Source organism: Lynx canadensis, chromosome C1 (assembly GCF_007474595.2).
Source record: "Lynx canadensis isolate LIC74 chromosome C1, mLynCan4.pri.v2, whole genome shotgun sequence".
NCBI classification, from domain to species: Eukaryota; Metazoa; Chordata; class Mammalia; order Carnivora; family Felidae; genus Lynx; species Lynx canadensis.
This window is the reverse complement of record NC_044310.1, coordinates 44,124,752-44,146,864: the sequence shown is the minus strand read 5'-3', so window position 1 is coordinate 44,146,864 and position 22,113 is coordinate 44,124,752. Positions and strand designations below refer to the sequence as shown.

Sequence of the window (22,113 nt, the reverse complement as noted above, 5' to 3'; positions counted from 1 at the left end):
CCACTCGTTCAAGGTCACTCAACCGGCACGCAGTGGAACCGATGCCCAGGCGGTCTGAATTCAGAGCCCACATTCTTCTGATCACAAACTCAGTGTGTGGCCCGAGGGCCCCCACTTTCTCATCTGCACGTCAAAATCTCCTGGCTGCTAGCTATCTGAATGAGCCATCTCTGACATTCTGGCTGGGTCCCCCCATGACTTGCAGCCCCATATGCATCATGTGCAGCAGAAAAACCACCCAGCTGGGCCCAGACAACCCACGGAGTCGCGAGAGAGAATAAAATGGATTTATTTTAAGCCGTTTGTTACACAGCCGTAGGTCGATAAAACAGCATTCAGCAACAAACATTTGCTGGGCGCCTCCTGGGTACCAGGCACTGTATTATGCACTAGAAGCTCATCTGTCTCCAGCTTTGGAGTGTGCCTCCCCCCACTGTCGTCTGAGCCGGGCCTGGGCAGGAGCACGCGGTGGCGGGGACTGTCTCTCCAGAGAGGCCGTTGACAGCACTGATGATGCTCTCGTAGCTGGGCGGTGGCAAGGGGGGCTGGGTCCCACGCAGGGCATCCCCGGAGGCACAGTCCTTCGGGCTTTCTTCCGCGGGGTACGCAGGGGGTGTCGGGGGCCCCTCGGCAGGTGGCGTCGGGGGCCCCTCGGCAAGTGGCCAGCCCACGGCCTCCTCGTAAGTGGGGATGCCAACCGCCTTTGGGATCCTGCGGGACAGAAGAAGAGAGGCTGTAGCAGGGGCAAGGGCAAACGTACTGCACGCCAGGGAAAGAGCAAGGGAGGCCGGGGCTGGGGAAGACTTCACGCCCTGTCCAAACCCGTTGTGGGCCCCAGGTACACACTCAGAGCTTGGCATGAGTCAGCTCTGCCAACCGCAGCCCTCCCACTCTGCCCGCCCCATCCTGTGAGTTCCCCACACGCGCTCGCTCGCTGCAACTCCTCAGTTCTCTCTGCCGGGAAGGTCCATCCTCCCCCGCCCCCTCCCTGCTGGCCCATCCCCACTTGTCCTTTGAGGCTCTTCTGGGAAGCTTTCTTGACTGGTCCCCCCTCTCCTCGCAAAGCTCTCGCTCCCTGCTCTGGGCTCCCAGAGGGCTCTTCCCCGACACTGCATTGACCCTACCAGGTCCCCTAGGTTGTCCCTGAGGGCAAGGATGGACTTTGAGCATCCATGGGCTGAGGGCAGGTGCCTGGGGATGTTTGTCAAAAGAAGGATGGCTCATCGGCAGAAAGACTTCTAGCTTGTTGTAATAATCCCTTGCAAGATCCGGAGTTGTAGATACTCCAGGCGGGATGGGAGACATCGATTCTCCTGCCCATCTGGATGCTTGAGGCCCCAATATGGCAAGTCTGCGAAGTGATTACTTCCACTTGCATACCTCCAGAGATGGAGAGCTCACTACCTACAAGGTCAACCACATCCATCTCTAAACAGCCTGGCTTTCCTGTGACTTGCCCTACCTCCAACAAATGAATGACCCCGCAGGGACTTGAGGCACAGACCAGGTCCTCTGTGGCTTCTGTGACCGGCCCCCACAGGTTAGATTCAAAAAACAGGTTACCTGTATTCTAGCCTCAATGCTGATGGGAACGAGGCTGGCCCTCAGTCCTCTCAGAACCCTGGTGGGTCACCTCTGGGGAGGTGGTGCTTCTTTCCCTTCCCAGGACGCCAGGGGACAGGAGTGTCGTTGATCCCACGTCTGAGCTGATTCCCCTTTGGGGATGATCCTGCCAGATACAGGAGCTGACCAAGTGACCTTGAAGGTTGCTTCTCGCACCAAGTGACTGAAGGGCTGGTTATGAGCCTGGGCTGTGGCTAGTTCAACTCTCTGCTATGCCACATTCTTGGTGGTAGATCATGGGTCAGTAACTCCATTAATCTGAGCCTCGGTTTCCCCATCTATACAATGAGGACAGCAAGGGCACCTACCTCCCAGGACTTTATGAAGATTAATTGAGATAATACAGGGGAAGGGGCACTTAGCACATGTTCCGTGAACAGGAGCTGATAACAAAATCTCAAAAGTCTCTTCGAGGAAGGGGTGTGGGGGACAAAAGTTATCATAGATCACCTGCACGGTAAGTGCCATACAGGCTATTGCTTGCCCAGAGTTATCAGTCTGGAGCTGGTGGGGAAGCAGTTCAATGCATACCATGGGTTCTGCCGGTGTAGACAGGGGAGGGGCTGATGGCAGGAGGCTGGCCCCGGGGGGCGGGGGGGGGGGTCGGAGGAGGTAGTGGAGGGAACTTCACTCCAGGGGCTGGTAGGGGGCAGTGCTGGGTACCTGCTCTCACCCCTCACTTGAGAATCCAACCCCCGCCGGGGACATGGCCCTTCTCTGGACAGTGTGTCTTCTCAGCCCGAGCCAACCACAGCCATCAGAGTGACCCACTGGGGAGGCAGGCTCGCTGCTCCAGTCATAGACAGAGTCATGGAGTAGGCTGGTGGGGAGCTCAGGGTTAACCCCCAGCCTGCATGCCAATCTGATAGAGGGCACCGGCCAGGAGCCAGATCTGGGCTCCCCATCCAGTGCTGTGACACATCTCTCCCACAGACCCTCCTCCTCTGGAAGGCAGCCCAGGAGCCCTGCTACTGAGGGAGCTGATAAGGGGTCTCAGTCTCCCCTCAGCTCCCAGCATCCTTTGCACGTGAAGGCAGGCAAAGAATATTGCTTCTGGAGGCAAGCAGGCTAGACTCCACTGTCTCGTGCTATGCCTTGTTCACATGGCCCCTCTGAGCCTCCTTCTCCTCATCTGTAAAATGGGGATGAGAATTCCCATTTTATAGATTCAGGGGAGGGGAAAATGGAAAAAGCTTTGACAGCACTCGGAAAAATGCGGGTATTACAGCTTCCAGAGCCCTATGTCTCCCTCCCCTCCCACGTGCCCCAGCCACACCCCTGCCACTCCCTGGTTCCCCAAGCCCTGGAGATGCCAGACAGATTTGGGGTATGCCTGGGACCACCCCAGCAGGCAACAGCTGGCAGGGCAGGGCACAGATGCCAGGGAAGCTCACCCCACAGCAGGAAGTTTGCTTAGAGGGCAGACGTGGAGTGGCCCTCGTGCCACCTGCTGTCACATTAGTAGCCGGCATGGCCCAGCCAGCCCCAAGTCCAGAGGCTGGGAACTGGGGGAACAGGAGGCCCCATGCAGAGCTGCCATATCACACACACACACACACACACACACACACACACACACGGGTGGTATATTCTGAATACGGCGCCCTGCAGGGGTGTGGGGTGGGCCCGCTGCTCTGGTCCCCAGGCCAGCAAGCTCCAGGGGAGGCTGAGGCTGGCCCCGGGGGGGCAGGAGGCCTGGGCCTGGCCTCGGCTCTGCCACCCTTCAGCTGAGTCAGGCAACCACAGTCAGGAAAGAGAAAGGGACAAGGACGGAATACTATTTGCCCAACGTGTAAGCTCCCTAAACGTGTTCAGGACAACCCTGGGGGCTCGGCTCTCAGCCACAGTACAGATGAGTAAAGGCCAAGCATCAACCAAGCAGCAGAGCCCCCAGTCCTAATTCCCAAGCTCAAGCCAATGGCACCTATCGCCCTTCTTCCCATCCCAGCCCTGAATCTCCCCACACCTTAGTGCCGTCCTCTGAAATAGGCCTAATCCTAACACTTAACTCCCAAGCCGTTGAGACTCAAATCAGGCAGCGGGCACTAGAGTGCACTGCAAGCTGTAAGGCACAGTCATACGCAGCCGCAAAGCTAAAGTGTGCACGAACTTTGCCAGGCATACACTTCCCCATCTATCACCGCATCTGAGCCTAACAGCAATCTCAGGAGAAAGTTCTGGCATGGCCACATGACAGATGAAGAATTAGATATGGTTCGGAGAGTCTAAGTAACACGCTCAAGGGCGCACAGCTTAGAAAAGAGCTGACACTGACACCCTCACGTCTGAATAGACCCGTGCTTTTTCTTTTAATTTTTTTTTAACGTTTATTTATTTTTGAGACAGAGACAGAGCATGAACGGGGGAGGGTCAGAGAGAGATAGGGAGACACAGAATCTGAAACAGGCTCCAGGCTCTGAGCCCTCAGCACAGAGCCTGACGCGGGGCTTGAACTCACGAACCGCGAGATCATGACCTGGGCCGAAGTCGGACACTTAACCGACCGAGCCACCCAGGCGCCCCGACCTGTGCTTTTTCTGCTATACTCACTGAGGACAGGGGCCCTGGGAGGCCTCCTGTCCAGCCACCAGAGGCGCCAGATGCGGGGCTCACCAGCAGCAAGGCTGGACTGTGTCAGCTTTCAGGGACAAGAAAGGGGCATGAACAGAAGCAGCCTCCCCGACATCCAGCCATCCTAGTTCTGAACCTAAGACTTGGGTCTCCGAACCTGATGGGCCATGAGCACCCGCCCGAGCAGGCTTCTTCCGCAGCCCTGCTGGGAATGAAATCCAACTGGTCCCACCTGACAGATGCTACTGTGGCCCAGACCCTGTTGAGTCAACACGGCTGTGTGTACAGACAACATCCGCCCCCAGCAGTCCGGCCAGGCTAGGAGGGCGAGCAGGGACAGGTTACATTTGCAGCACCCTGAAGCGTGGCCTGGTTCCCCTCCAGTCACCCACCACCTCGCTGTGTGACCAGGTAGGTCATGGGTCTCTCTGAGACCCGGGCTTCTCATCTGACACGTGAGGGGACTGGCTGGAGGCCGTGCCCTTCCCTCTCTAACAGTTGGGTCAAACCAAGGCCAGACCATTGTACCAAATGGCCCCTGGTGAATACTCTATTGTCTCTGACCCCAGGGAATCGCAGGCCAGTTGCAGGAAGAATTTGTTACATTCTTTAACTCACAATACTGTTTTTCCCTCTCCCCAAGGGAAGAAAGGTGTCCAGGTCCCAGGCCAGCTCCCTAGTGTCTGACTTAGCCCCTAACACACACAAGCTTTGCAGCCAGCGGGCTCTGCCACTTTTTAGCTGTGTAACCTTCACCTTCTTCTTCCATAAACGGCAACAGAAATTCTTACCTTGCAGGCAGACAAGACTGGGGATGCATGCGGGCCGCCCAATATGGAGGCACTGCCCATGCTTGACTGAATGAATACATATTTAACAAGTGCACACATAATGCATCATTTTCTCCCCCAGAAAAAAAAAAAAAAAAAAAAAAAAAAAAGAGCTCTTGGTATCTTGGTGATGCTCTGTAGATGTATATAATACAGAGATACATACAGAGCAGACAAATATGCAATATATCTGTGGTATGAAAATTTCATGGAGGGGGTGTGGGATTAAGAAAAAAATGCCAGGGCTCCTGGGTGGCTCAGTCAGTTAAGGGTCAGACTCCTGATCTTGGCTTGGGTCATGATCTCACAGTTCGCGGGTTCCAGCCCCGCGTCGGGCTCTGCACTGACAGCATGGGGCCTGGAGCCTGCTTGGGATTCTCTCTCTCCCTTCCTCTTTGCCTCTCCCCGGCTCGCTCGCGCTCTCTCTCTCTCTCTCTCTCTCAAAACAAACAAATAAATAAATAAACATTGAAAAAAAATACCTAAAAGGCTCCTTAGAGGGAGAGACAATTTTAAAAAGGTTGAGAAATACGGTCTTAATGCAAGATTTTGTCTCCACCCCCAACCCACCCCGGAGCCTTTGCACATGCTCTTTGGCCCGTCCCAACCGTGTCTCTACATTATCCACTTCAGGAACAGCTGACACTTCCTGTGCACCTACTGTGTGCCAGGCACCGGGCTACGTTCTACACAGACATCATCCCATTGGATTCTCCCCCATGTCCCCTGAGCTAGGGAGCAGTGAGGGTGCAGACTCAGTTCAAGTCCCGACTCACACACACATTAGCTGGGTGTCCTTGGGCAAGTTAGTTAATGTCTTGGCACTTTGGGCTCCTCATCTATAGATGGAGTTAATAACAGTCCCTACTTCAGAGAGCTGCTGGGAAAACAAAATGAGTAAATATATGAAAAGCACTTAGAACAGCGTCCCGCAGATGGTAAGTGCAGGTATTTGCTATTATTGTGCTATTCTTACCCTGTCTTATTTCAGATGAGGAAGTTGAGGCTCGGTAGGGTTGTACAATCTACTTGAAGTCCTACTTGCTAGTTAGTGATAGAACCAGGAGAGGATTCCAGGAGATTTACCCCTGGGCCTGGGCTCTTAACCCCTCTGCTACTCTGCCCTGTATGTACCATGCTGAGCTCAATTGCCACCTCCTCCACGAAGCCTTCCTGGATTTCTCCATGTCTCTACAGGACCCTGTCCGTCCCTCTCTGACAGCTCTAACTACCCTGGTTTGTCAAAGTCTGTCAAAGGGCTTGAAACCCCTCCAGGACTCTGCTGATGACAGTGCTTTATCCACCACTCCCGCCCATCACCTCCACCCTGCCCTGCTGACCTGTAGCTCTCCTTCTCCGAGGGCTCCACAGTGAGGTAGTACAGGTCTCTGGAGAGGTGATATGGGTCCCAAGGGGGAGGCCCCCGGGTGCTGGCCTTGATGGACCACAGCAAGCCGAAGAGTAGTAGCAGGCCGCCTGCACCGCAGCAGAAGAAGCTGACGGACCTGAGCAGGGGACTGGGGGCCTGAGGCACCGGATGCCCCGTGGGAGGGGCTGGCTGGCCGGGCTGAGCACCTGCTTCTCCTTCACTCCACCAAGCAAAGCAGAGTGTCCCAGCTACCAGAAGCACCGTGCCGCTGACCGTCATGCAGTAATGGAGTGTGGAGGCCGCTCGGCTCACGTCACACGTCTGAACACAGAGAAGGGGAGACAGGAGGTAATGGGCCACGAGGCAGGCCTGCTGGGGTACTGCAGACCCACGTTTTAGTCCTCCCCTGTCTGAGGTCACGGTGTAAACTTGGAGAGGCCATTTGACTCCTCTGTGCCTCAGTTTCCTCATCTGTTAAACGGAGATGACACTCCCGACTTTGCAGGGCCGTTTCGAAGGCCACAGAGAATGTGTCTCAAGCTACCCAGCACCATGCCTGGGGCCCAGGAGCTCAGTAAGTGTGGCTATGTTCACTCTGGGCCTCTCCGGGCCTCATAGGTCCCATCAGCCTGGTGGGTATGACTCCCACCCCCACCCCGTCTACTACAGGCTGGGAGGGAAGAGAGTGAACACCTGTTGAGTCCAGCAGGCCTTCAGGGTCGAGACCTGCTGGTTCTGCATTGCCTCACCTCCCCTGGTCACAATCCCAAGAGGTCGAATTTGACAGAGGAAGGCACCGAAACCCAGGGCGGGTAAAGGAGCAAGAGTGAAGTCCCAAGTTGAAATGCAGGACCTGAGGCACCTTTGTGCAAAAAGGTGTTCACCATGGCCTTATGGATAATGGTCCTAATTTGGAAAAAGTCTAAACGTCCAACTATAGGCAACTGGTGAATAAACCATGGCGTACCCTCTAGATGGGATGTTAACAACTCGTCTGAAGAAACAAGCTCAGTACAAATGTTTAACAACAGGGGAGACGTGTATATCTTCCTTCTTCCAGCTTTTTTTTTTTTGAGAGAGAGAGAATCTTAAGCAGGCTCCACACTCGGCACGAGCTGGAAGCAGGACTCGATCCCACGACCCTGGGATCATGACCTGAGCGGAAAAAACAGATGCTCAGGCGACTGAGCCACGCAGGCGCCCCTCTTTTTTCAGCTTTGTATGCCAAAGTACGCATAGGGAAGCATGTCAATCGGATAAAGAAAAAATGCACTGGAAAAACGCAAACTGGGAGGAAAACTGGCCCGAGAGCATACGGACAGGAAGAGGCTGAAACCCACGTCCACGTTGTCCCCAAAGCCAATCTCTAGGCCATTGTACATGCTGTTCCCTCTGTCTGATAACTTGCCATTATCTCCCCTCAAGTCTCAGATTGGTCCTCACCCAAGAAGCCTTCATTTCAACACCAAGTGCCCGGGCCTTCTTGCATCACAGCACTTCTCTGACTGTGCTCAGCCTCTCCTTTGCTTGTCCTCCCCACCAGCCAGTGAGCACACTGAGGACAGGCCCATATTGGCCCCGTTCACTGCTGTATCCCCCAGGGCCTAGCACATAGTAGCTGCTCAATGAACATTTGTTGAAGAAATTCTCTTAAGTGAGGGAAGGCGTTACTGGGCAAACACTTGTTACGTGAACAGCCTCCCTTACAGCTGGGAGGGGCTAGGACAAGGGAGGCGACACAGGAGTTCGGCAACTGCAACAGCCAGCCACGGAGTGGAGACCTGGCCTTGGTCCCCATTCTGCAGTTCTGGGGTAAGCTTACCGACCGCTCCGGGCCTGTTTCCTTACCCTTTTAAAGGTCAGGTTCTTTAGCAGGCTGCTAGGAGAAGTTAGAGACACCGTCCTTTTCCAAAATCTGAGTCAGTGAAGCAGGGGGCTGGGGAACTCACAGACCTGAGACTTCAGGGATCAGGAATGCCTTCCAAATGAGGGCTTACCCGGCCAAATATGCTTCACCCAAACAATGCCCTGCTGTGTAGCTGCTAGCTCCTAGGAGAGCTGAGGGGCATCATGTTCAAGATACAGCAGGTGAAGCTTTAGACTTCAAAAGGGCATGTCGTCAATTCTGTTTAAAAACACATGTGCGTTGGGGGGGGCGGGGCGCCTGGGCGGCTCAGTCAGTTAAGCATCCAACTTCGGCTCAGGCCATGATCTCGCAGTTCGTGGGTTCGAGCCCTGTGTAGGGCTCTGTGCCGACAGCCTGGAGCCTTCTTCGGATTCTGTGTCTCCCTCTCTCTCTGCCCCTCCCTCGTTCTGGGTCTGTCTGTCTGTCTCTCTCTCTCTCTCAAAAATAAGCAAACATTTAAAAACACATACACGTGTGTGTACATGTGTACCTATGAGAGAGAATGTATACATGTAGCAGGGGTGCTCTAAGAGTGGACCCCAAATCTTTCTGAGCCCCCAGACCACCAGCAGCGTGCAGAAAAATGTCATCCGTAAATCACCTGCCGTTCTCTTCCTGTGAATCGGTCTGTGGGGCAAGTGCCTCCTGTCTCCATTATTGTGGGGGGAGGAGATGAACCCGACTCCTCCCTCTCCAAAGTTAGACAGCTACGAGAGGCTGTCGAGAGGGAGAGCTGCAGCAATCAGCTTGGAAAACCCACTTAAAACCCACAGCAGATCAGTAACGGTTCATAACGCCTTGCCTGTATACCAAGGCCCCTCTTCACACTCCCCACAACCGAGCGGGGTGGGTAGGGCAGGGTGAGAAAATTCCTGCTTTGCAAATGAGGAGACCTAGCCCAGAAAGGTGGAGGACTCTGCCCAAAGCCAGAAATTGCTTTGCTTCTCAACCCTTGAAGAACTTGCTTCTGGACAGGGCCACTTCAGATGCCCTTAGACTCCTATAAAAGCAATAGTTGCTCGTTGTGAGAAAAAGAGAGGACCCCAGAAGTGAAGAAAAATGCAGCATATGAATCATCATTGCTTCCGCCCCTCAGGATGAACATGACCTGCGTGTGAGACGTCCCCTTTCCATCTCTCCCTTGCCCTACGTACATGATGATGGAGGCGGCAGACGTGTGCCGGGCATTTACACGGGCTGGGCACCACCCCGCGCTTTATCGGTGCCCCCGACTGAATCCTTGCAACAGCCTCATGGAGCTTGGAGGGTGACAGCTTGCCTGGGGTCAGTGCCAAATTTGAACCCAATGCTGGGGACCTGGGGACCTCGTCCTGGGGAGTCGTCTGTCCCCAGCAGGGCCCTCATTTCACATCCCCCCTTCAAGACCCAGTCCAAACACCACCTCCTCCCAGAGGCCCACCTGCTGCTGCCAGCCCCACCTCCCACCAGCCAGAGGAGGCCTATCCCTGCCTCCGATTTATCGCTCCCTCTAACTGCGGCCATTCCATGAGCCCTGTGACCTTGAAACTGCTCAGCATCTCTGAGCTCAAATTCTGCCTCTCAGGGAAGAGCAAGTGGTAAAGACGAGGCGGCAAGACAGCAAGCTGTAATGAAGCACGGTGATCAGAGCTGGACAAGGATGGACCCTGACTCTGACACTGTGCAATGTATCGAGCTTCTCCGTGCCTCAGCTCCCTCCTCTGTAAAATGGGCACCATTACACTGTCTCTGCAACCAACAAGGGAACTCCAAGTGCCACCCTTCCAGAAGAGCTAAGCCATCTGAACAGGAAGTGGTCCAAACCATCCCAATCAACTTCTGGGTAAACTAAGGCCCTGACTGCCATGCTCAAGGCCACCCGGCCAGTTAGAACACAGGAAGAGGACCTGGGTGTCCACTCTGCACCGCCAAGCCACGGAAGTCAAGGTGAAGAGAGGGGGGGGTCCAGGCGGGGTCAGCATTAGGAGGCGCTGAGATGCTCCGGAAGGAAGGAGAGAAGGAAGCTTATACCCACCTCAGATGAAGCCATCAGGCGGCAGGTGGTCAGGCGTGGTCCAGGCGCAGGGACCAGAGGGAGGTGCAATCCTGGGGATGGCTGTCCCTCGGGTTTGCAGGAGGCGCCTGGAGTTAGGGAGCAGCCCTGTTGAAGGTCCCCTAGCCCGGTTTTCCGCGTTCCCCCGAAAGCCCCAAGGTCGGGCTCTCCGGCTGGTCCAAGGGTATCCGAATGCCCCCCCTCCCCCCGCCCGCAGTCGCCGTGCGTCCCACCCGCTCCCGCCACCCCCTACGCGGTGCAGCGAGGTGCCCAGCAGGCCGCACCCCACGAGCGCCTGCCCCGGGGGGGGGGGGGGGTGCTGTGATCCCCGCAGGGGCTCTGCGAGCTGCAGGGGCGCTCTGGGGCGCCAGGCGTGTGAGGGGCCGGGCTTCGTCCTCCGCCCCCGACTCGGGCTCGAGCTGGGGGGGACACCGGCCGCCCCACCTCCCCTGCGATCCGGGTCCTCGCGTGCCGTCGTTGGTCAGGCCAGAGACTCCGGGTGGCTGCTCTGGGAGCTCCAGGTGCCGCGCCTCGGCGGCCGCCGGCCCCGCCCGACCTTAAAGCGACAGCGCGACCGGGGAGGGAGGGGTTAGGGTTTCTAGGCCGCGGGGAGCGCCGGGCAGGGGTGGCCACCATCGGGAGCTGGCTGTCCTCGCAGCCGTCCCGCCCCGCTGCCCCACTGGAGCGGGCTTGAGAGCCCAGACGGACTCCTCCCAGAGCCACCAAACCTCAGTCCCGGTCCGAGAGGGCTCTAGGAGACCTGAGCCCATGCCTCCTTGCTCTCACTGTACAGGGAGGGAAACTGAGGCCCAAAGAGGGTTTACCGCATACTTCTTGGTAGTGACTGGCTTTTGCTTCTCAGCGCACTGAATCTGAGAGCAGGTCTCCCTCCAGGACCTCAGAGCCTGAGGAGGAAGGTGTTCTCAGAAATAACGGCTGGCATTTACACGCTTCCCCCGGTCCCTGCAGGAGGTGGCTGCCCTGGCCCTGAGAGGCTGGGGACACTGGGGCTTGGGAGCAGGGCCTCCCACCTGCTGTGTGACCTAACTTGTCTGCACCTTCTTCCTTCTGTGGCAAAGGAGGGCTGATGATTCCAACTCACAGGTCTTCCGGGACTGAATGCGTTAAGTGGGGCAGGTTAAGTGCTAGGCCATTTACCAAGTGCAGGCTAAAGGCGGTCTGGGGGGACAGGTGATTTAGGAGTCTGCAGGTCGGGTGAGGCGTATGGAGGTGTATGCAGTCTTCTACAGGGGGACACCTGAGGACTCCTAGAGCGTCAGGAATGGGGCGTCGTGTCCAGGCTGAAGGAGCAGTGAATGCCAAGCCTGGGCAAAATCACAGGCTGGTTAGACCTCCACAGATCCATGTTGGTCAAAGAGAGCCAGCCCCTGGACTAGCTGAGGCCCTGGTTTTGCTTTTGTCTTTTCCTGCTGCTCCAACAAGCCAGGGGACTGGGCCACATTCCCCTCAGCCACAGCCAGTGGTTCCCCACCAAACTGGTGGCGACCAACTGTCCTTCCGGCCCAGGGACACAGAAGGTCAGAGCAGCCTTTCCAGCTGGGATCTAAAGCTCAGAGAGGGGAAAGCACGGCCTCAGTCATACAGCAGGTCAGCAGCGGGGCCCAGGTCCCCGGTTCCTTCCCTCCTCGTCTCCAAGGAAATGCCACCCAAGAGCATTAGTGTTCTCTGAGCACAGACTCCTCTGACTGTGAGGTCCTTTTCATCTTGGCTGTGTGTGAGCCTCAGGAAGCTCGGGAGGCCTACAGAGAGTTGAGAAGCGGCTGACCTCAGACCAGAACCTCCTTCAGCTTTGCTGTTCTCAATCTGGAGGTGGGGACAAGCTGGTGGGGACCAAAGGCCCCCAGCAGCCCCCGTGGTGCCCTCATGGACTTGCTCCGAGGACAGAGATAAGAGGAGGAAGCTCCTCCTTGAAGCACCCTGCCCCACTCACTCCTGCAGGGGCAGGCGTCCATGCAGGGCGTGAGCCCCTCACTGATCAGGACCCATCGACCCCGCCACTCCTCCGTCAGTAGGCCCGGGGGTACGTCACAAGTTGGTGAGGTGGAGGTCCCCACTTGGGGACACCCCTGACCCTGCTTAAACCTGAGTGCCCTGGCCCAGGCTGGACACCAGGCCCTGGAGTTGGACAGGTTGTGTTCTGTCCCGACTCAGTCACCTCCAGGCAAGAAGACCCTGGCCACACCCTTTTCTTGGACCTGCTGTTGCTTTATCTGTAAAGTGGAGATCATGGCCCCTCCTTCCCAGGGTAGCTATGAGGGTTAATTAAGGCCTTATGCATAAGAAGCTGGCCTGGGCGCACTCTCACATGGCATCGTGGCTCTATTTGTGATTCTCTCCTAGCTGATGGTGACCTCCCCAAGGGCAGGGACCAGATGTGGCTGGGCTCAGGACCCAGCCAGGCCCAGCACCGCCGGGACCAGAGTGCTCGTAGACCCTTCCTGAGCAAGCAACCTCACACTTTCCTGGGCACCAGCTGGGCGACTCGCAGGAGAAAATCGGTGACCAGCTTCTGCCTCAAGGGGGTGGAGAAGAGAGTTACCGCTTGTACCCGCTTATCACATGTCACCGGCCATCTGCTTTTCCCATTAGCTGTCACCTCAGCTAAGTCATCGAGGCTGAGTGAGAATGCCAGGGTTACATAGCTAGTAAGTGAGGGGAGGCCGGTGGGGAGAGGGGGTGCTAAAACCCACATGGGTCTGAATCTTCTAGACCCATATGCACTTTTCCATTTTAGCCATATTGGCCCCTCCTCGGTTCCAATCAGGGCTGCTGCCAACACCTCTCACTGGCCTCTCTGCCCCTAGACTGTCTGCCCTTCATGCTGCGCCAGCCTGAGCCTCTAAACCAGCACCCCAACCAGTCCCTCCAGTCCCTCGCCCACCTAAGACTTTCTGTGCTCCCCGGTCCTCTCAGAATGACGACCCCAGCTGCCGAGTATCCACTCCCCAGCTTCATTCCCCGTGCTCCCCTCAGGCCACTCCTGAACTCATGGTCCAGGGTGTTCCAAGCACAATGCCAGGCCTTTGCTACATCCGGTGAGCTTCACCTGATGAGCTCACACACTTCCTTTAAGACTCAGGTCACAGGTCACCTCCTCTGGGTGACTTTTCCTCAGTGCCCCAAAGCAGAACGATCTGGTCCCTCTCCCAAGCTCCTACAAGTCTGTAAAGTCCATCATTACCCTGAGCCCGCCGACACAAAACCACACGCCTTCCCTTCTTCCGTTCCAAAGAAAAGAAATAGCTGGGGGTGGGGCGCCTGGGTGGCGCAGTCGGTTAAGCGTCCGACTTCAGCCAGGTCACGATCTCGCGGTCCGTGAGTTCGAGCCCCGCGTCAGGCTCTGGGCTGATGGCTCGGAGCCTGGAGCCTGTTTCCGATTCTGTGTCTCCCTCTCTCTCTGCCCCTCCCCCGTTCATGCTCTGTCTCTCTCTGTCCCAAAAATAAATAAACGTTGAAAAAAAAAATTTTTAAATAAAAAAAAAAAGAAATAGCTGGGGGCGCCTGGGTGGCTCGGTTAAGCATCCAACTTCCACTCAGGTCATGATCTCGCAGTCTGTGGGTTCTGCGCCGGGAGCCCGCATTGGGCTCCGCGCTGACAGCTCAGAGCCTGGAACCTGCTTGGGAGGTTCCCTCTCTCTGCCCCTCTCCTGCTTGTGCACGCTCTCTCTCTCATTCTCTCCCTCTCACTCTCCCTCACAAATAAATAAACTTAAAAAAAAAAGTGGAGATTGCAGAGAATTTAGAATATATCAATAAGTTAGAAGAAATCAGGGGCGCCTGGGTGGCTCAGTCGGTTGTGTCCGACTTAGGCTCAGGTCATGATCTCGTGGTTGGTGAGTTCCAGCCCCGTGTCGGGCTCTGTGCTGACAGCTTAGAGCCTGGAACCTGCTTCCGATTCTGTGTCTCCCTCTCTCTCTGCCCCTCCCCTGCTTATGCTCTGTCTCTGTCTCAAAAATAAATAAACACTGAAACAAAAAAAAACTTTAAAAAGAAATCAGGATATCTGCCTTCACAGATACAGAGCCCTGTAAGAGAAGAAAAACATTTCCCTGAGTATAGCCTCATCTGCACAGGGTCTGCTCACTCTCTCACCCCTGCCCTCGCACGCTCACCGTTTCGAGCAGGCTGCTCTGGGGTCCACGGTCCCGGGCCACATTTGGAGAAGCAACGAGAAATAAGCACTGGAATCAGGCTTCTCAGGGTTGTTATGAGGATTAAATGAGTTATTATATAATGTGCTTAGCAACAGTGCTTGGCTCATAGTGTTAGCAATATTGGCTATTATTATTACTGTTATTATTATTCTATCTGCACAAAGAAAGAAGCAGTGAGAGAATCCACGATCTTCTGGGAAGAGCATCCTCTTTCCCTCTTCCACCTCCTGCTTCTTGGCCTTTTCCAAGACCACCAACCATCTAGGGACAACCAGCCCCTGTGACATTATGACATAGCGCTTTTCCAAAAGTGCACGTCTTACAAAAATCTGATCATGCATTGCATACCATTTTTAATAAGCTTCTATTTTCATTTAACACAATCTATCTTGGATACCTTTCCACATGTCACTGCACTCTCATCATTTGCTTACAGGTCTCACTCACCTACAGACAGCATCCTGTGGGCAGGCATAGACATCTCATGTCCCGTGCCCACCCTTCTCCCCCACCCCGTGCCACCTCAAAGCTGGCACACCATAAGCCCACTGTGAGTGTGTGTCACGAACGGCATGGGATGTGCAATGGTGGGTTCTGTTCCCTGCCTACGATCACAGCACATGTCCCTAGGGAGGGGAGAAGGCTCCCAGGGGATGCAGGTTCTGCCAGCAATGCAGCCAAGGCCAGTCAAGGCCAAGGAGTGGGAATATCTTTAAAGAACAATCTCTGAGCACATTCCCTAATGTCAGATGGCAGCAGGACTCTGAGGCTCGGCTTCATGAAAGAAGGGGTTTAGACCAGTGTTCTCAACCCACGGCGATTTTGCCCACTCTTATTCCTCAGAAGACATTTGGCAATGTATGGAGATACTTTTGCCTTCACAACAGTGATGGGCTGAGGGATGCTGCGGGTATCTAGAGTGCAGGGGCCAGGGATGCTAAAAACACCCTATAATGCTCCCACAGCAAAGAATGATCTGTCCCAGGTGTGGGTGCCAAGATTGAGAAACCCTGGTTGAGACTTAGGCTTCGGAGACTGCTTGGTTCAAAGGATTTCAGCGTTCTGCAGAGAGAAGGAAAAATAAATAAATGTGACTGTATAATATAAAGACATATAAGAGAGAATGAACCTGAGATTCCAGAAAGTCAACCCCATTTTCCTAGGAGCCTTAGGAAAGTCTCTGAAATTTACATGTAACTGCTAAAGGAAACTTACCAGAGTGTCTCTTGTACATAACAGAAAGAGGGGGCCTGGGTGACTCATTCAGTCAGTTTCCAGTCCCACTTAGGCTGGGGTTGTGATCTCCAGGTTCACAGGTTCGGCAGGCATCGGGCTCTGTGCTGACAGCTCAGAGCCTGGAGCCTGCTTCAGATTCTGTGTCTCCCTCTCTCTCGGCCCCTCCCCTGCTCGCACTATGTCTCTCTCTCTCTCTCTCTCTCTCTCTCTCTCTCTCTCTCTCTCTCTCTCTTTCTCTCAAAAAAATAGATAACCATTTAAAAAAAATTTTTAATTAAAAAAAAAAAGAACAGAAAGAGGGGAGCAGGGACCCTGGCCCCATTCCCAGCCAGCACAGGTGCCCTTTGTGTCTGTTTTTGCTACTAGGCTTCTGTGCTGCCTTTTCTTTGGGAAGGAAAAAAACCTCTGGAGGTAGGGGTCGGGTGGAGAAAAGGTTTGAAAACCACTGGTCTGTTTTGATGTCTATTTTATAGGCCCAGAAAAGGAAAGTGAGTTGCCTGAAGTCACACAGAGAATCTTAAGTAAAAGAGGAACTCCTTATGGCCAGAGCCTCTTTTTACCAGCCTCTTGGCCGCTATCCAGAATCACTGATGCCTTGGGCTAGGAGTCAGATACTTAGGGGTGGGGGACAGGCGTTGGCAAACTATGTCCCACAGATCTGGCTCACTGCCTGCTTTTGTATGGCCTGGAATTAAGAAAGGTTTTTGTGCTTTTTTTAATAGTTGAAGAAAATCAAAGGAAGAGTAATATTTCATGATACATCAAAAGTGTACAAAATTCGAATCTTAATGTCCACAAATAAGGTTTTATGGAAGCACGGGCATGCTCATTCTTTCTATGTCACTCTTGTACTGCAGCATTAGAATTAAGTATTGTGACAGAAACCAGATGGCCCCTAAAGCCTGAAATACTAACTTCCAGGGCTATACAGAAAATATCTGCCAGCGCCTGCTCAAGCTTCTGCCTCAGCCCTGCCACCAATGTGCTGTGCAATCCTGGGCAAGTGACAGAACCTCTCTGGGCCCCCTCACCTACAAAACTGGGATAAAATGTCTTCCCGTAGCTGAGTGTTATATTTGTGTTCTATTGCTGCATAACAGATTACCACAAACTTAGCCATTTAGAATAACGCCTGTTTGTGACCTCAGGGCACTGCAGGTCAGAAGCCCAGGTGGGTTCAACTGGGTTCTCTGCTTAGGGCTCCACAAGACCAAAGTCAAGTCAAGGTGTGGGCTGAGCTGGGCTGTCTTCTGGGGCTCTGGGGAAGAATCCTGCTTTCAAGCTCTTTCAGGTTGTTGACAGAATCCTGTTCCTTGTGACTGAGGACGGACGCCTTGCTTTCCCTCTGGTGGCAGCCAGGGACCGCTCTCTGCTCCCAGAGGTCGCCCTCTGGTCCGGCCCTGAGGCTCCCTCCATCTCAGCAATAGAGACCCTCTCTCAGCCTCACATCTTTGCACCTTTGCATCTCTTTGACTGCCTTCTCTGCTCTCCTTGGAAGGAAACCCTGCTTTCGAAGGGCTCCTGTGAAGAGGTTAGGTTCGCTCATCTCTGTCTTAAGGTCAGCTGATTATAATCTTAGTCACATCTACAAAACGCCCCTTGCTGTGTAACCAAAAGGCAAAGGTCATGAGTGCCGTCTGAGAATTCTGCCCACCACGGGGCTGTGCCAGGGGAGACCGGGCATGTGTGTCATAAACACTGTCGTTACAGGATCGCGCTCTGTGCGCCTGCTGCTGAGACCGCCCGCGTGGAGAGACGGCGTTCACAAAGAATTCAGAAACAAGGCAGATAGGGAGCAGACCTTGCCTCTGCATGCCCCAGGATTTCTAGGCGTACCAAAGGGGAGCCTTCACCAAGGCGTCTGAGCTGGGCTGTGACGCAGGCAGGATTTCCACAGGCAAGGGAAGGTCCGGGACTGGCGGTAGGCAGGACCGCTTGCTCAAGGCATGACGCAGATGACCGGTATTATGTCATTCTTAAGTGGACAATGGACACGTATATTTTTTTAACTTGAGAGAGAGAGAGAGCGAGAGCGCATGAGTGGGGAAGAGGGGCAGTGGGAAAAAGAATCTTAAGCAGGCTGCAGGCTCAGTGCAGAGGCAGATGCCAGGCTCGATCCCACCACCCTGGGATCGTGACCTGAGCAGACATCAAGAGTGGGACGCTCAACCGACTGAGCCACCCAGGCGCCCCAACAACGGACACATTTTTAAGCTTTTGTATAAACCAGCCTATTCAAGGTTAAAACAGCATCAAAGTTAGCATCCATGGACTGCCTCCCAAATGCCAGACATTATGTTAGTTACATCGTATACTTAGGTCCTGAGTCTCAAAGGGCCCTATGTGGTAGGAATTTTGTTCACAGCTCTATTGCAAAATTTGATTCACATACCATAAAACATAACCATTGAAAGTATACGGTTTGGGGGCCCCTGGGTGGCTCAGTTGGTTAAGTTTCAGCTTGGTTTCAGCTCAGGTCAGGATCCCAGGGTCGTGGGATCAAGCCCCACATCAGGCTCCGGGATCAAGCCCCACATCAGTGAGCGTGGAGCCTGCTTGGGATTGTCCCTCTCCCTCTCTCTCTTCCTCTGCCCTTCCCTGCTCGCTTACTCTCTCCCTCTCAAATAAAAAAAAAAAAAAAATTGTTTTTAGTAAAATAAAATAAAATAAAATAAAATAAAATAAAATAAAATAAAATAAAAATGAACAATTCAGTAACTTTTAGAATATTCACAGAGTTGTGCATCCATCACCGTAACCAATTTTAGAACCTCATCACCCCAAAAAGAAACCCCGTGCCCCTTACCGTCACCCTCTAGTCTCTCCGTGCCCCGCCCCCGCCCTAGGGCAACCACGAATCTCCTGGGTCCACAGTTCTGCCTACTCTGGACATCGCATATACGTGGAAACACCTACGTGGTCTTACACGACGACGTCCTTCCTTTGCATGATGTTTTCAAGGTTCGTCCGTGTGGTGACATGTAACAGCATTTCATTCCTATCTACTGCCAGATATTCTATTGTGTGTATCTATTACATGTTGTTTCCCTGTTCGTCCACTGACGGACATGAGCATTGTTTCTACTTGTTGGCTGTTATGAAGACAGCTGCCGCGACCGCTCGGGTACCAGACATATGTTTTCACTTCCCTCAGATGTACGACCTAGCTCATGCACTAACTCTCTACTGAACCCACTGAGGATAAAGGAGGAATTTTTATCTCCACTGTAGTTGAGGAAACTGAGGCTCAGAGAAGTGAAAACAGCCGCGCAAGATCAGAGAACAAAGCAGGCTTAAACTCCGGGCCGTCCAACATAGGTCCTGCCTCTGCATAAATATATAAAATAGTACAGAAGTCTCTGAACCCTTCTCCTTTTAAAATATTAATTTCTTGACAACGGAGCTCTTTGTCTGCTTTATCCAATATATCCAAAAAGTTCTGGTGCCCAGAAGAGGCTTGATGCATAGTAGGTGCTCGATACATGCTTGTTGAGCGAAGGGGAGAATGAGTAAGGAAGTGTGGGTGCTTGGAGGTGAGAGAGTGAGGTGGTGGAAAATCCGCACCATAGCTGTTGGGCCACAGTTGTGCCCGACGTACTGCCAGGATGAATTTTTCAGACTCTTGGAGCTGGTTCCAGCCACCCCTGCAAGGGACGTGCTCTTCCCCCGCAGTCAACCTTGAAAGGCCGGTCATCTCTCCAGTGGCGCACGGGTTCCTGGAATTCTGCGCCTGGGAGACTATTCACGGACAGGCAAGACGCTGCGTCCTCTGAGTTCCTGTTCTAAAAAAGGAAACTGCCATCTGTGGGTAAGAAGAGGATTAGGACTTCAAGGCCTCAGCTTCCTTGGAAGACATTTTCTGCCCGCGTGAGATGGCCCCAGGCTATTCTGGGGCCTCCCGTTCTGGAAGGGCTGAGAGTAGGCTGGCTGCCTTGGAGCATGGGGGAGATAGCCCTGGTCGGGTCTGAGGAGGAAATCTTGTCTGGGAACCAAAACAAAGGGCTGAGAGCCGGGACAGTCTGTGGATGGAGGCCTGGCGACAGCCTTGACTCCAGGGATGACGTCCGGGAGCTTGGGCAGACACATAAAAGGGCTCAGATTCTGGGAAAGCCAGCCATTCTCTCTGTTTCCAGAGATCCTGAGAAAGATACAGCAAGCCCGCCTCTCAATATGCTGAAATGGGGTGGAGTGGGGGTGGGGGAGAGAGGTGCCCTAGCAGACAGGAGGAGCTAGTTTGGGTCCTGACTGTGACTTGTGCCCTTGGCCAAGTCTGTGCCCCTCTCAGCCTCAGTTTCCCTGTCTGTAAAAAGTTGGGGGTCCTCTTCAGCTCCTGGACTCTATTCTGGGGCTTAATTCTCTTTCTTCCTTTCCGTGCTCCTCTTATCCTGAAGGACTCACTCGCTAGTCTACAAGTTCCCATCCAAGTCTTACTAGAAATCCTGGACACTGATGCTCTAGCGTCAGCGCTTTCTCTACAGGTATATGGAGGCTCTTCTGGAGTCACCTGCCTCTAACTCAGGATTTCTTGCATCCTGTACTAATCCACTCCCAGCCCCAGCCCCACTCACCCAACAGCTGGGCTCCCATAAGCACCTCCCACTCAGCCTATTCAAACCAAACCCTCACCCCCAACCCCACTAAGATGCCCTGTCTCACGTGGCCAAAGGTCAGCAAGTGGCACTCCCACTCACCAGCAGCAGCAAAGCCGGATGCCGACAGAAAGGTAATCGCTCGCCACCTTTTCTGGGCCTGGTTTCTCAACGGGTAAAACACGAGGGTTGCATGTGACAAGCGTCTATTGCACTTGATGGTGTCTAAGCCTGCTGCAGGCCAGGATGCTCTGATTTTATTCCATACCTATCATTAGCCTGCAAAGTGACTCTGGCCAAGTCATTCTTCTCTGTGACCTGTTTCCCCATCAGTAGTTGAGATGGGTGGACCAGAGGAGTTTTGGACTTGGGGAAGTGGAAAAAGCACTGACGTTGAAAGCAGGAGGCTTAGTTATCAGTTCGCCTTGTGGCCCTGGGCCAGTTCCTTCTGAGGTCAGGCCACAGTTTCCCCCTATATCGGATGGGGAAGGTTGGCCTACCTGCTGTCCTGGGGCCCTTATTCTCCTGCCTATCATATTCTGACACTCTGAGATTAAGCCTCTTAGGTCATTTAGCTAAAACTCCAGGATATGTTTGTCTCCTCTCATCATTCTGGAAGCTTCCAGATTGTTCTTCGGAACAATTGAAGGTGCCTTAATCACCCTGGCTCCCCAAGCAGTTAGAGAAAAGTTGGCCAGCAGGAGCTTATATTCCATTATTTTAAACAAAAAAAAATTAATATTGCATTCACAGCCTGTCTACAAAGCCCAACCAATTTTCTGAATTTCACTAAAACACCCTTGAACATCTACTTAACAAATCACTGAGCGTGTCTACATAATAGGAAGTACATAACCTCTATAAAATATGAGGTATTGACCTCATTGCATGTTATTGACACACAGTGACATTACACAGTATTGGGCACACATTGTGTTTGTTTTCTTTCAAAGGACATGTACCATAATGTAAATTATAATGAAATGATATATCAAATAAGTGAATACAAGGACCACTTAACATAATAAAACAAGTAATCCAACTTGAATGATCACCCTAATCGATAGGAGAGTTTTTGGAGTGAGGTGTGGGGCAAGAGAAGACGGTACCGTGAGTAGTGGCTGAGGCTGCCTGACCTTGATCTGTGTCCAGACCCAGGAACTGGCAGATGCCCTTCCCTTCTTGACACTTTCGACTCCGGAAGCGAATGTCTCTGACCCAGTATCCGAAGCCATGGATGAATCGTCGGGACAAAATAAATCAAGGTGGACATCTGTTTGCTTTTCCTTGGTTTACAGTTAGTTACACAGCTCTGGGACCACGGTCCCCTCATTGCATTTTTAACTGCGACATGTCTGCTCATGCCATGAGCACGCTCACTGGTAATCACAATCGGTTTGTCTCCTTGACAGGCATGAGTGATGGCCACGTGCTCACGGCCAAGCTTATTCCACCTATGTGCCCCCACCCTTAACACCCTTCACCACGTCCACTTTTTCGGCTAATGAGGGCCTCTGTGGGCCACTTGGGCTCACCCACTATCTTCACAGGCTTTTCAGTGTATTTTTCACTTAAAATATGAGCAACATTGCTCAAAGATGTGAGCAATAATGTCCAGCTCTCCTTTGGCCCTCTTCTGCCCCCACTAATCCCATGTCCCCGAATGCCCCCCTTTCTCTTTCCAGCAAGCACAGATCATTACCACCTGCCTAGTCCCATGCTACTTCACCCTTAAAAAATGAAAAGTGGGGAAAGAAATATACAACCAAGCAAACTCTAGCT

The 22,113-nt window shown here is 53.4% G+C and overlaps 1 protein-coding gene across 2 annotated transcripts; it reads right to left on the bottom strand.

The window, feature by feature from the left end:
* Positions 1-296: 296 nt before the first annotated feature.
* TMEM61 (transmembrane protein 61) lies at positions 297-10,835 on the bottom strand. 2 transcript variants are annotated; one of them, XM_030326955.1, is made up of 4 exons: positions 10,776-10,835; positions 10,314-10,420; positions 6,365-6,714; positions 297-711 (listed from the first exon to the last, which is right to left on the bottom strand). In XM_030326955.1, exons 2-4 carry the CDS (start codon positions 10,326-10,328, stop codon positions 390-392), a joined length of 687 nt encoding a protein of 228 aa, XP_030182815.1. In that variant the 5' UTR covers positions 10,329-10,420; positions 10,776-10,835; the 3' UTR covers positions 297-389. The 2 variants fall into 2 exon arrangements, with proteins under 2 accessions (XP_030182815.1, XP_030182816.1); XM_030326956.1 differs by lacking the exon at positions 10,776-10,835 and having other exon boundaries at positions 10,314-10,525.
* Between the last annotated feature and the right edge of the window lie 11,278 nt (positions 10,836-22,113).